Source organism: Chelon labrosus (genome assembly GCF_963514085.1).
Source record: "Chelon labrosus genome assembly, chromosome: 18".
Taxonomy (NCBI): domain Eukaryota; kingdom Metazoa; phylum Chordata; class Actinopteri; order Mugiliformes; family Mugilidae; genus Chelon; species Chelon labrosus.
The window spans coordinates 7391442-7406915 of NC_140351.1; the positions used below are offsets into that span (position 1 = coordinate 7391442).

At 43.5% G+C, this 15474-nt stretch overlaps 2 protein-coding genes across 2 annotated transcripts in view; both read left to right on the forward strand.

The window, feature by feature from the left end:
- ntng1a (netrin g1a) overlaps positions 1-15474 on the forward strand; it is a gene marked incomplete at its 3' end in the record, with an annotated part of 261620 nt that overhangs the window by 124720 nt on the left and 121426 nt on the right. The window lies entirely within an intron of this gene.
- Positions 11246-12483, forward strand: prmt6 (protein arginine methyltransferase 6). Its single transcript, XM_084565634.1, has one exon. It carries the CDS (start codon positions 11280-11282, stop codon positions 12327-12329), a length of 1050 nt encoding a protein of 349 aa, XP_084421760.1. The 5' UTR covers positions 11246-11279; the 3' UTR covers positions 12330-12483.

Below are 15474 nucleotides of genomic sequence, written 5' to 3' on the forward strand. Positions count from 1 at the left end.
GTATCTTTTAAGATTATTATTGTGATATACAACACTACCAATAATTTAATTTGTATATATACCACATTTTATACTCCAAATGCTACAGAGCTTAATTTAAAAGAAGAAATAGATGCTCTTTCTGTCTTTCCCGGTTTGTCTTCCTGTCTCTGTCTCTTGACTCTTTTAGAGTGAAATGCATCTGTAGAGAACTGACCTGTTTCTGTGGAATAGTTGTCTCAAGAGGACATTTTGCTGATGGGAACACTGTTTAACAATCAGCATTTGTTGTAATTGATGTTATTGGTGGTGCGCAGAGGTGTCCGGTCTTTGTAGAAAAAGTTGGCATAGTCTCACGGTAATCCTTCCCTGCTGTGTGCCACCGGACGTAGGGCTGTTGTTTGTCACTGGTCCAGAACATGGTTCACACATTGGTATTTACAGAATGAAAACAGTGGTTTTGAATTTACTTTGTTTCAAGAGTGCATGGGGGACCCTGGTTTGCTGGAAGTGCAAAGTAAAAGAGACATCTTGAAGGAAGCTGCTGATCCTTCCATCCAGAGTCTTAGGTGTGTGTGTGTTGTGTTAGGTCTTAGGCACGATTTATACTTCTGCGTCAATTTGATCCCGTCCCATTGTAGCCTTATGTGTACCTCCCCAAAAATGTCCACAAGAGCTGTGACTGGTCCGCTTGGTAGTGCCGTGTTTCTGCTTTAGTATTTCCGGTTGCTTCTCCATCTCCGCAATTTTCAAATGGATTGCTTTGGATTAACAAAGATGGAACACATCGAGGAAAGGTTAACTGAGGAGGTTCGGAGATTTGTATGACTCGTCTTTGTTCGCCATTGTTGCAAGTGAAGCAGGAAGTAGAAACAAAAATTAACCCGAACGGCAAAAAAGACACAGCGCTGACTAGTGTTTGGGTGGGGTTGTTACAGAGCGAGCCAGACTGAAGAGCGCACAAGTTTAAATGACTCGCACCGGTGTAGGCTAAGTGTGTAGGTTATACCGTCCCACAGAGGTATAAACCACGCTTAAGGCTGGTAGAGAAAATTCAAACTTTGAGTAAGAAAATCAGTCTGTGGTGAGACAGAGAGTACTTTATGCTTTTAATGTCACAAAATACCAAACATGTTAAATATGTGGCTTCAAGCCAAACTGAGAACTGCTGACATTTTTTTATTATTTGTAAAAAATGAATCTGTTCAGGGTGGACAGTAGCACTTTGTTTACTCTGCCTGAGGACACTGGTTATATTTTGCCTGAGGAACACTTAGTTGCTGTGACAGGTTTAAATTAGGACATCAAAACCACCCAAGGCAAAACTGAACACTTTAGCACGGGTCAGCTTTGGCTAACAATAAGCCTTTTCCAGCGTTCCACAATGCAGATAAAAGGAAAAGGTTTGGCCTCCACATTAATTTGACTTGATAATCATTTGATTCAAACAAGTTGGCCGAGTGTCATGTTTCAAAAAAGTAGCCACTTCACAACATTTTTCCTAAAATATTTTAAAGGCACGCCAAGCTGGCATCAACCAGCTACCAGCAGCAATTGCCAAATGTGATGTTGCCTTACAAATTTGCATTTCCACAAGGACTACAACCAACGGCTAGCTGGCACTTGCACATTTTGTCTGCAGATGTAATACCTCTTCAGACCTGCAGGTGGAAATAGCCAATGTTCGCCATTCAAGAAGTGAAAGACAGGAAGAGCTAGAGCTAGCAGGGAGGCTAGGGAGACTGATAAACTGTTGTACACAGAGGGCCTCTCCTGAATCAGGCTGTTCAGTTGATCCATGTTTTTCTCCTTTCTCCTTTAACAGGAATATGTGAAAACATCTGGTCTGGTCTAGGTGGGTGCTACATATCTAAGTAACATCCACACGAATGAATGCCAGGTCCAAAAGTTTTCCCAGCAGAACATTGAATTGTCACAAGATGGTCAATGTTATTTACTTCTCCTGTCAGTGGTCATAATGTTGTGGCTGATCGGTGTAAATGAATGTTGCTCTGTATTACCTTTATGTGCAAATAAACCACAAAGTACACTCCAGAAGCTGATAATATGCCAGCATTATGTTCATACCTTGAGTCTGCCGCCGCAAATCAGCAAAATGCATAAGTGAATGTGAAATAAGTATTTTGGAGTCCTGTTATGCTCTAAAAATAAAAATGATCAGCCTTAAAAAGCCACGCAGGGATTTAGTTATAATTAAAAGAGTTAATTAGAGCAGTGTTAAAAAAAAAAAAAGTGGACGCTCCACTGAGACCCACAACCACCTAATAATTAATAAATGCTATATTCTACTTTATTTCTTTTTTTAGCAGTGTACCCTCAGAATCTGTAAAGGTGTTTCGGGGGAAAATTAGCTTCATCTACTACATTAACGTTAAATCGGTCCATCCCGTGTGAGTCTGCAAGACTCCCCTGATTGATGCCGTTCCCTCAAAATTAAATTCTGCTGACTAATCGCGCCGCTTCTCCAGAAAGTTAAACAGTTTCCCCAACCTTGATGAGTGTTACCGGGGTTAGTACGCACAAGTGTGCTATATGCGCCTTAATGACAGACAGATGAACAATACAAAAGAGACTCTGGCTCTTAAAAATCTATTTAAGCAGTTTCCAAGCCCTCGTTGTCAGAATTCTTACTGCATTAAAATGATCTGAGGCACTGCAAAAAAAAAAAAAAAGCAATGCATGCCAATTAAACGTAAAATCCCGCTCTGCCTTTGCAGAAATAATCACTTTTGCATCGAGGTATTCTATTGTAGTGTGTGGGTGAGGCTGAGGCGCTCCGACTGTACTGTCACAGAGCCGCTGACTGAGGACGGATAGTGAGAGATTTAGCTGTACAGTATTGCTTTCCTCCAACCAAATCAGAAAATCCATTCAAGCACATTAGCACTGCTGCTAATTGCTAGGCTCTGTGTGTCTAATTGCACACATTGATCTGTCCACAACCTCCTCCAGTTGAAATGGAATTGTGAAATTAAAGACCTTAAGTGAACAGATAAAGGATTTTATGCCACATTCGAGCACAGGATTCATATATGATGAACGCTCGCTATAGAGCCTGAATATATTGACCAGCGGTGGATTGGATTTTCATAATTAGGCCTCTTTGACTTAGAGTAAAACATTATGTGAAATCAAACTGTATGATTATGAATATACTGTCTGTCTAAAATGTGTTAGTATGTATGTGTTAATATCAACGTTCTCAAACCATCCTGCAGCGTAGTGTAAGCCATTGTTCGCAAGTCAAAAATACCCTGGAACTAATGTGTTAATCCGGCATTAGTGATCACATTTTTCATTTGCATTTCAGATTCAGCACATGGTGTGTTTGGTACGACGACATATTAGGTCCAATGTTGCTGCACTGCAACTCTGTTAATAGAGCTCGGATTGACTTTAGTGAGTCAGCATGAGTCAGTGTGTCCAGTTCTACCATGCCTTTTCTTTGATTTTGTGCAGAAGTTTGATCGTCGTGACTCTAAATTGCAAAATGACACCTATCAGGCATAACATTATGACCACTGACAGGTGAAGTAAACAACATTGACCATCTTGTGATGATTCAGTGTTCTGCAGGGAAACTTTTGGACCTGGCATTCATTCATGTGAATGTTACTTAGACATGTAGTACCCACCTAGACCAGACCAGGCACCCCCACCCCATAGCAATGACACTCCTTGATGGCAGCAGCCACAAAAACACTTTAGGAACAACTCAAACATGCATGAAAAACAACAAGCAAGGTGTTCATCAATACCAGCAACCTTTTTCCACATTTGATCCCATGCTGATTATAGCAGTTTTTGAGATGTGCTACAAAGGGTCTCGTTGTTTGTGCTGACAGCTTCTAGAGACAGATTTGGTTTGAGATAAGTGAAGCCTAATATGCCACTTGTGTTGAGCCATAGTCTAACCCTATCTCTTAATATCTATACAAGTGTCTCCGTGTGTGTTTGTGTGTCTGCATCTTTCTGTTCAGACATTCCCCCCACTGTCATGCTATGACTAACAGGTTTTCTCTCTCCCTGCCTTGCCTTGTGTGCGAGATGCACAGTACCTTCACAGAAAGTGAATACAGCCTCCCGTCCTTCTGAAAAAGCATTGATTTTTACTTTGCAGCGCCCAAGGTCAGCGTGAAGAACAAGCCGGGAGGATCTTATCACCTTAGAAGTACAGGCCTTCCTCTCAGTCTATTTATTGAAGGGAAAATAAACACAAATGAAGTTGAGACCACAGCTGCCTGCCTCGCCGTGACCTTGCATACGGCAAAGCAACAAACAGCTTCAGCGTTTAAACGGTGCGGCAGCTTGAATCGAATGAGACCGAGCAAGTTGTATGCGGCGTGTTTTAGTGTTTCCACGTCCCAGTTGTGTCTCTTCATCTTCTGCTGCTCAGACCATGTTTACCTCATAACAACCAGACTTAGCATTTCCTTCGCTGTTGGTGATATCATATTTAGTCCACAAAAGAATACACACACACACACACGTACGCGCTGCCTCGGAGGCAGACAACGAGTAATGGACCTAATCATGGCAGGTGACAGCGCCTCCAAATTAATTCTTCCCCAGTGAATGACTTAAACTGGGCCCAAAGTCCGAGAGCGGGATTAAAACTGACGGCAGAACACAAGAGGCAGGTTTGCGCTAAAGAACAAATGAAGAGGATGCAAATTTTCCTGAGCACAAACATTACTCACAACATGACCGTGCTGTTGCTCGTTTGGAGAATTCAGTCGCATTGCAATGTAATGGTATAAATCCCGTTTAGGAAAACCACCGGCATTCTTTCATTTTGTTAAGTAAAATTAATTACATAGCCACGGTGCGGTAAAATAATTTGCCACAATCCATGATCTCTGTTATTCACGCATAATGAATGTGGCAGTTTGTATCATGAACGACAACTACATGTAGTAACTTCTGTGTTCAATTCACAGAAAATGGACCTACCATATGATATGTGTAGTATTTTTCATAATCTAATAAATTATAATCAATTGAAAAATACACTTAAAGCTTCCTAAATTCGTTCAAGATGCATTTTAAATTACATTTAAATCTGGTCACTAGAATCTTAGCAAAAATGAAATGGACGAATGGATGAGTAAACAGCTGGAGAAGTTGTGACCTCCCCTCAGAGTAAACTCAAAGAAACTCAGTGATCAAACATCCCAAAAGGAATCGTCTGTCATTTTGGAAAATATACCTAAGTTCCTGGCTTGCTGTATGATTAAAAACTAAACCCAGCCGCAAATTAGCGTAGTTTAGCAATCTGAAAGCAGGAGAAAGAAACACCTACCTGCACCGTTAAAGTCTTGTTGTTACACTGAGGAATTAACCACTGCACAAAGCCTCCTGCCGTAAAGACTTGGCAGTGGTGTGGATGTCCTAATCTAACAAGATGCCAATACATCCCAAAATGTTAAACCACTCCTTGAATTGAGTAACATGAGTAATTATGTGAAAACACCTACAAGCGTTACACAATGCGCCGTCCTCTCTGACCAAGTGGATTGATCTTGTCATGCCAAAAGGTGCATTCATTTGCATGTCGTTAACGGGATCTTCTGCTCTTCAATTGCTCTCTGCCTCATGCAGCGTTCTCGCTTTGCATCACAAGTGAATTATTTGCTTCGAAAGAGGCTGAATAGATTTTTGTTTTCTAGCAATTTGTAGATGGTTGAGGATCATTGGTGATCTATAGTCCGTGTCTGGATGCTGCTGGGTCTGCACGCAGTTGTTTTAGTGAATTACTGAATATGAAGACTTGGGCCTTTGGACTTTTAGCCAACTATTATCTATGCTAGCTAGCAGCTCTAGGGACGTCGGTGTCAGTAAGCCAAATGATCAACTACTCTGTTCCAGACTGAAATACATCAACCACCATTGGATGGATTGCCATAGAACATTTTTGGTGCCTGTAACTTGAATCCTTCTTATTTTCTGAGAGCCCCAGACTTTCCCAAAGCAAACTTTCAGCTTGTATATTGCGGTTTACAGCCTCGAACTTTCACAGTAGCGTTGCAGTAGCCTCCAGCTTAGAAATGTTTAAAAGCAAAGGAAGACATTCCCAGACGAGATTCTGCTTTTGAAGAATTATTATTGCTTTCCCTGCCAAGATTGATAGCTAAATATAAGGCTAGGGGAGAAGGAGACAGTTAAAGACCAGAGACAGGGACAAATATTTGGAAAATCCACCAACTAGCGACTCTACATTAGCATGACACGCCTGGGGGTTTGTTACACAGCACCATCGGAGACCTTCGTCCTTGTTTGGAAAAGGCTGGAATGATTGGATGAGCCATCTGTCTTTCGCTAACCATCAGCCAAAGTCAACCAGTCACACTGATTTCCCTGTTGTCACTACAGACGGCTAACACACCTAAAACATGCCTGTAGCTGCTGGTAGTTTAGTTGTGGTTTGACAGACTTCAATGCAAAGCTGAAGTCTGTCAGGAATCTCAAACGCTCAGCCCAGATGCTCACAAGGTAACCTCTAATACCTTCATAAAGTATTCCTCGGTTAGAAAGCACGTAGGTGTATTTTAATATGTGTCAAACTTTTCATCTGGTCACGATCAATTGGCTTTGCTTTTTGCTTCGGTTATATTGCAAAATCTAGAAGCACAACTCTGTCAGACTCTGAGATTTTTTTTTTTTTTTCATTTAGCGACTCCTTATAGGATCTCATTTACTTATCAAATAACCTCCATTAACAAACAGACAATATTTCCATTGTGCAAATTGCGCAGCGGCTTTGTCATGGAGTCAGCATAATACCCCCCGACGCTGCCATAATGGCTGTCATACACAGGTTGTACTTAGTAATTTAATCTAATTGCAGTGTAATGTAACTGATACAGGGGTGGAATAAAGGAAGTGAGTCTGCAGGGGAAGGGGCGTAATTAATGAGTTGATTACCAGAGCTCCGGATTGACAGGCCAAGATGCGGAGATGTGATTGGTTAGAGCAATAGAAACGGGGTAGGTCTGGGAACGATGTGTGCCTCGGCGATGATTTGCGGACCGCACAAACGAGGGGGGAAAAGAAAACGCCCGGGGCTGAAAATTTAGCATCCGGCCGCCGTTATAACTTTTCCAACCGATAAGCTCGGGCGCACTCTGTGTCCATATAGGGAGATGTCAAAGCATGAAACTAGATAACACGCAGTCGGAAAGAGGCATCCAGATGGATCCATGCGTGAAACAGTCTTCTGGGTGAGGTGAATTATGTTTGCTGTAAGAAACGGGCGAATAAGGAGCTGAATAAGAGATAGAGAGTGTGTTATGACACACCAGCATTTACAGATGCGGGCTCTTTCTCTAGGAGTGAGATATCAAAGTAGCCTGGTATTGATCCCTGGGAAGAATCAATATGAAGCCATTGCACCTTAGTATTTGTTGCTCAGCAGTCTGCCTTCCTCTGAAATAGGCGATCATGACACCAAAGCTGGCGGCGATGCAAGGATGTGCTTGTGCATGTACAGTATGTGTTCTGTACGCTATGTGCGTGCGTGTCTAAGGCTAGTGTGGGCTGGGTGGTCTTGAGATGGCTTCCGCATGCTGTTTGTGCAAGTTCCTATGCATGTGTGCATACATATCTGAGGATATGAGGTTGTGTCATTGTGTGTGTGTTCGTCGCAGTGGCTGACAGGTCCTGTACGAGTGACAGTATGCAGGCACTTCCCATGAGGCCGTGCATGCTGACAGCAGCTGGCCAAGAAAAAGAACAGCTGCTGATGGGCTTCCAGAACAAAGAGCTCACACAGCGCTTCCCCTTTATCTCTCCATCCCTCTTTAGATATATGTTCACACCGTCCCCAAGTCTTCCACTAATGAATTCAGTTTCTTATATAACTAATACAGTATTGTGCTTGGCCTCTCTCTCTTTACAATATAAAACATTCCTCCTTTACACTGCACACACACACACACCATGAATTCTATTATTCAGTCTGCACACACAACTTTTGGAGCCTGAGGGAGGAGAGCAGGAGGAAAAAAAAAGAAAGCCCAGCTATCGATTTTTACATGACATCCCTCATTGTCCAAAGTGATTGGGCTGCCATCGGCCCCACCATGCTTGACCAGCTCCGGCTTCCCCCTGTTTCCCACGGACATCTTCCCCGCCTTCGGTATTATCTCAAAATGTTTCAGGCGCGATTGTCGGTACGTACGCAGCGAGAAGATACGCACTCAGGCACTGCTGTGGAATTCCTTACAGCTGATCTGCAGTCAGGTTGCATGCGGAGCTGTGATTTAGACGTTTTTCGCAAACGTGGACTGATCAAGCTTAATTAAACAGGTGGAGCTGTGCGGCGCTGTGCGAATGTGAGAGTAAAAAAAGTGGACGCCATGACAGCACCTCAAAAGTGAAGCCAAAGCGTGCGGAGCTCCCCCTGGTGGCTGGCTGCATTATAAGTCATAAGCTCCACCCCCTTCATGTCAGTGAAAGGGACTTGGGTCAAACTAAAACACTAAAGTACACATCAACTAATAAGGATGGTCTCTGACGTTTTACGTAGTTAACTTAAAAGGGAACTACTGTTTTTTTACAACCTGGACCTTATTTCTGGCATAAAATACAATCGATTTCTCACCCATATAACTTTTGTGTAATTTGTAGTCCTTCAGGAGATATTTAGATCTGTGTATATCCATATAATGGGAGTGACTGGGGCACCGAAACGCAGCCTCTAAATAACGCATTATCTGCCGCGAAACTCGTTAATTTCACCAATATTTTGTTATCGTACCCTAGTGCTATTCCCCGTTGAGTCTGGAGTTACCTGTTATCATCATCCGGGGTCGATTTGTTTACCTGTAATTTGCTACTGCTATGGTTCGTCCACAACCTCAGAATCGGAAAAATAGCAGTATTAATCAAACAGTCATTGAACCCAGCGGCTCCACTCTCGGACGTCCGATGCGCAGACTCCAAACTTGCAAAATGGTACCGCCCATTTCCCTGGGATGCTAGTGTCAGTGTGGCCAACGTGAGGAAGTGGAGTTACATCGTCCATCCATCTACAGTCCATGCATCAGATGACTTGAAGAGGAAATAACGAGCCTACTGTATGTGCCCTCTTGACTTCATCACTCGTTCACTCTTGTCGCTTCCATTCTTTTCCTTGTGCACTGGTTCTCTAGAGTCACAGATACTCACCACCACACCAGGCCAATGGCTGACTGTCGGCCTGGTGTGCCATGACCATAAACCATCAATATGCGCCCATTATGCTTAAAGTTTACAATGCAGAATCCTAGTAAGACCCTGCAGTATGTCCTCATCCAAATCACTTAAAACGGCAAAGGATTTCTCTGAGCGCAAACCCCAAAATATTATTATTTACTCGTTTTAATGATAAAGGTGAAGCATCTGCTTGGTAGCCGGTTGTTGGCTGTGTCTGGATCTGGCAGTGCTCCTACCTGAAGCTTGAGAGGAGGAGAGAACAACATGGCCAACAGCTGCTCGTCTGTCTGCACTGTCTACCAGCTACAACGCCTGCAAACACTCCTGCCAAGAGCATACAATCACAATCAGAACTCCACAGTCGGTATTTCACAGTCCAGTAAACTGTCCTTATGTATATTTCAGAAATTTTTGCATTTGACCAGTTGGATGTGGTAGCCAGAGCTTCGGCATCTAAGGATTACGCTGCCTGTTTAGATAGTGTTATTGTGTTTCTGATTGAACCTAAATAAACTGCATCCATAAGAGGAAAACTGGAGCTTTGAATGTAAAGAGTCACTGTTTACTACAAAGGTGCGGCTCAGTTTCCCTTGATGGTTGCCGTTTCTGTTACTCGAGCTGGAAACGCATCTGCTCGTGTAGAATTATTGCTTTGCTTTATTTTCTATACATACTTAAAAAGACTGAATAATTAAATGTGCACATTTCCCCGTGAGGATGAGTTCTTTAAAGGCGGCACTGGATTTAGAAGAAGCATTCAAATGTGCATGCACGCACAAACACCCTTCTACCCACCTACACACACACATTCACATCTTATATTTTTCCTCTGATGTCGCAGCGCTGTTATTTCACTTTCCTGCATTCCACGGTGTTGTCTCGAAAACAACAAACTACCCCGCATGTTGCTGTACTTTTCCCTCTCAAACCACAGCTTCCTTCTCATGCGTTTCATCTTTTATGAAATGGGATACAGCTCCTGCTCATTTGTCCGGCATCTTTGGCCAAGGATCGCTGAGACGGAGTGGAGAGGAGTCCCATAGGACGGTCTAGAAGAGAAGGGGAGCTGAGCTGCTCTGCTCTGCCTGCCATAGCTTTGGGGGGGAAGCTCAGAACCAGTAATGACCATGTTGTGCTGTTGTGAGGTGGACACTGCAGATGTGCTGTAAATGATTGGGCTGTGTGTTATTTATATAGAGGGTGAGATTTTGCAGATTTAGGAGACTTCGGTGACTTCAGCTTTCTGTAATGAATACATCCTGTTCCTTGAGAGTTTTGCTCAGTTCGCTTTAGTGCATTATGGATCTGCTTTAGGGTTTTTAAATCACTTCTTTGTTGTGGTTTGTATAAACTGGAGCCTGCAAATACCAATACTTACCAGAAAGAAAGAAATGTACGGACAAAGTTCTTTCATTCTTTTAAACCAGACTGAGACATAGGGGAGAGTATGATACCAATGATCTGTCAAATCATACAGCAAACTATGGGATTTTTTTTGCTGTTTTCAAAGAGACAAAACTCTAAAAAGATATGAGTCCAGCCGATACTGCACAACCAAATATTATTCATACTTAAAAGAGGTTTGCTTTTCTGTTTTTTCCCTTCTGTAACCATTAAACCTATGAAAATATACACACGGGAACATGTGTGCACATTGTTTATGGCGGTAATGTTGATTAACTTCATTGTCACAGAGGGAAATTGGTCTGACAACGCACAAATTTACCATGCAAATAAAAACAAAGTGGACAGTCAAATGCAAATTGCATATATTTATTAAGTTGAGGGAAAGGCTAGAGTGATATAAGAATTTTAAAAAGTGGAGAAGGGTACGGTTTCATTTACTTCTCGCTTCTTTTTTAAACCTGCTTTAGTTAGAAACTCAAATATACCACTTTTCACCTGACATTGAATGTAACAAGCCGATCACAGCGCATGTGCAGGTTTTACTTGTGGGAATTGTAGTCCGAGCTAGCTCGTGTGTTACTCACCGTATGCCAAGGAAAACTACAAGTCCCAGATCTCACAACGCGGAAGTAGCGAAACAAAACACCGCAAGGCTGCCGCACACCACAGCAGAGAAGATGTCTCATGTGGTAAAAAAGAGAAAACTGGATAAAAGCCGACAGGACAGACTTTATTTTGACAGCTACTCCGATGTGACTATCCACGAGGAAATGATAGCGGACCACGTCCGCACCAGCACGTACCGGACGGCCATACTGCGGAACAGTGAGTCTATTCGGGGTAAAGTTGTGCTGGACGTCGGTGCAGGGACCGGCGTTTTGAGCATCTTCTGTGCTCAGGCTGGAGCTAAGAAGGTTTACGCGGTGGAAGCCTGTTCTATAGCGGAGCAGGCGGTGAAAATAGTCAAACACAACAACCTGGAGGACAGGGTGGAAGTCATTCGAGGCACGGTGGAGACGGTGGACCTACCGGAGAAGGTGGAGGTGATAGTGAGCGAGTGGATGGGTTATGCCCTCCTGCACGAGTCCATGCTCAACTCGGTGCTGTACGCGCGCGACAAGTGGCTGAAGCCGGGCGGCATCATCCTGCCGAGCAAGGCCGAGCTCTACATCTCCCCCATCAGCGACCCGGTGGTGGAGGACCGCCTACACTTCTGGTACACCGTCAAAGACCAGTACGGCGTCGACATGTCCTGCATGTCCGACTTCGCCCGCAGGTGCATCATGAACTCGGACATCACCGTGAACTCTGTGACCGTGGAGGACGTGCTCTCCCACCCGGCCCGCTTCGCCGAGCTCGACCTGTACTCGGTCACCGTGGAGGAGCTGCGCTCGGTGAAGGGCCACTTCAGGTGCGAGTCGTTCGGCTCGGCGGCAGTGAACGCTTTCTGCGTCTACTTCACGGTCACCTTCCCGTGTCCGGATAAGCCGCTGGTGCTCTCCACGTCCCCGTTCAAACCGGAGACTCACTGGAAGCAGGCCGTGCTGTACCTGGACGCACCGGTGGAAGTGGTGCAGGACGTCCCGGTTACCGGAGAGGTCAGCATGTACCCCTCGGAGGAGAGCGCCAGGCATATATGTATCCACGTGGACTACACTATAGGAGAGCAGAAAAGACAATCCAAGACATTTTCCATCCCTGACTGGAGCTCAGAGGCTCAGTCATAGTGTGCATCCACATCCTTGTATTATTATTTGTCTTTAAGGTCACACATGTGTGGTCAGTTAGCTTTTACTATGACCTAAAAACTATATTTTAGGCCTCACTGTCGGATTCAGCTGCAGCTGATCTATACGTACACACAGATTAAAGAGTGTTGAAACATTTCTCCAGGCCATATTTATTTATTTCATATCACAGAATAAGATGAACTTTGATTACACTTGAATTAGAAAAGAAAAATGCTGCCCATGAAAGCCTCTTACATATTTAAAATAACCCCACTAAGTATGTTTTGCGTGGCATCGCACGATGGGGCGGCACAGTGGTGTGGTAGTTAGTAAGGTTCTGGGTTTGAATCCATCGGCCGACTGGGGCCTTTCTCTGTGGAGTTTGCATGTTCTCCGTGTGTCTGCGTGGGTTCTCTCCGGGTACTCCGGCTTCCTTGGGGTTCATTGGGGTTTCTAAATTAGCCGTAGATGTGCAGTGTTGTCTGTTAGCCCTGCGATAGTCTGGCGACTTGTCCAGGATGTACGTACCCCACCACTTGCCCGGTGATAGGCTCCAGCCCCCCAAGCAGTTACAGAAAATAAATGAATGGATGCACGATCAGAAAAACAAGAAAAACAGCATAGCTAAAAAAAAACTATGACGATTTGCTATATTGCAAAAAAAAACTAGTTAGTTGACTATCATTATCCAGTTTAAATTGATTAAAGTCACAACAGTTCTGTCATTAACAGTGTTGAAATGCTTTTGAAAGAACATTTAACCACCAATGGAGATTCAAGCTTCCTTAAAAGTTTGACTAAAACAGTAGTTTTAGGTGAATTTGCATCTCCCTCTGCAGTGTAGGGCCATTAAATGAACCTGACACCATGCTGCAGACATCTGATATTCTGATAAAGTTAATTATGACTATTGTGTGGTGGCATCTCATCAAAATTCTTCTTCCAAATGAGTGTTGGAGCGATGCACTGACTTGGACTCGCTGCAGTCAGACAGGAGCCTGCTTCAGACAGGAGGTGTCTCTTGACTTCGGCTGCTGTTTGGGTCGTTTTTTAACGAACTACCAAATTGGCTCATTATTTTGGTTTAAAACTGGGACACGCTGTCGTCTGTAGACAGAAAACACAGGCTTAATGAAAACTTATAACTCTTCTCTGCAGCATTCTCCAAAATGGCATAGGTTATCTTGTTTGTGATTTTTTTTTCTTTCTTTCTTGCTATTTGACATTAGAGATCTTATCGTTTCTGTCAGCCCGACAGGCAGAAATAGTATAGTCTGGTGAGCTATGCACCGATCAGTCACAACGTTATAGCAGTTGACGGCTGAAGTGAGTAACATTGATTATCTCATTACAATGGCACCTGTGAAGAGTTGGGATATATTAGGCAGTAAGTGAACAGTCAGTTATTCAAGCTGATGTGTTGGAAGCAGGAGAAATGGGAAAGCAAGAATCTGAGCAACATCGTCGAGAGCCAAGGCTCACTGGTTTTGAGTTGGAAGCGAAGGCTGACCGATGTATTTTTCATTGCTTTTAATCTTCTGTCCATCGTTGCACAAAGCCCACTGAGAAGATTTGCTTGCCCGGCAGTACCTAAAGTTTCCCAGAGCATAATCAGTTCCCAACAGAGCAGTTTTGAACCAACTTTCCGCCAAAAAAGGCAAGGATGTTGGTCTGGCCTCAAGGCTACTACAGTACCACAAACTGCTAAAAATGCTGGAAAGCTGTCAGAACATACAGCTGCAGACCTGTCAGAATGTCAATGTCAGACCCAGACTTAGTTTTACAAATCATGTTTTCTGTTGCACCTTGTGTACCAGGGGAGGAGATAGCAGCAGGATGCACCATGGGAAAAAAAACAAGCTTGCAGGAGACTGTGTGATGCTCCAGGTGATGTTCAAAGTGGGAAACTTTGGGTCCTGCTCATCACCACCTCCTGATTGCAGTATAACGCATGACAAGGTGTTCAGGGTGTTGACATTGCCTCCAAACTCCCCGAATCTCAATCCAGTTAGCATCTGTGGGATTTGCTGGAGAATTACGTCTGAACTTGAATGATTGGTTGTTAACGTCTTGGTGTCAAATCTTCAGAAGTCAAGTGGAGCCCATGTCCTGACAGGGGTCAAGGCCGTTTCGGTGGCAAAAGGGAACTATATTAGGCAAGTTGATTTAATGTTATGGCTCATCGGTGTAGCTCATCATTTGTTGACCAGAAATGTTATCTGGTCACTGAGCAGTCATTGGTTCATCTCAGAGTCCGTGTCCAGTCTGAAAGGTTTATTGACGGGTATACTATAAGGGCTTTGAGTAAGGTTTAGGAAAATCTTGACTGAACAAATCAAAGATTTAAAGAGTCTTATTGTCATGTGCACAGTGTAGAAACATGTTTCCCTATACAATGAAATTATTCTTTTGCCATCCACCCAACAATATCAAAGAGAAAAATCTTAGCAACTAATAGTAATAATAATATAGTAAAAATAATAATAATAATACATTTTATTTACATACATAACAGACATCAAAAGCATTTAACAAACTACTACTATATGACACTAAAAGATTGTGCAAATGAGAGTGTGAACAATGAACTGAACAATGGAACAGTGCATTGTATGGCATGAAGTAGTCAATGATTATAGGCTCCTGTCAGCTGCTAGGAGTCAATGGCAATGGCGATAAAGGACATCTTCAGTCTTTAGGTCCTACATTTCACACTCCTGACAGTCTGTGTTGGGGGTGGGTGAGGTCCTTGGTGATAGAGGTCGGTCTCCTGTAGACTTTATGGTTGTAGATGCTCTGTAGAGAGGGTAGTGGAGTCCTGGTGATCTTCTCAACAGGCTTCACCACTCTCCGAAGGCGTTTTTGGTCCATAGCCATAGTGCTGCTGTACCTCACGGTGATACAGCTGGTTAAGATGCTCTGAACTATGCAGCTGTAGAAGTTGCAGAGGATCTTAGGCGACATCCTGAACTTCCTCTCCTCAGGAAGTACAGTCGCTGTTGAGTCTTCTTGACCAGCTGTGTGGTGTTCAGTTGCCAGTTGAGGTCTTCAGTGATGTGGACCCCTGGGTACTTTACAGATTTACAGATTTATTCCATAACCAATGCCAACAAAATCTAAATATTAAAGAATTGTGAACTAT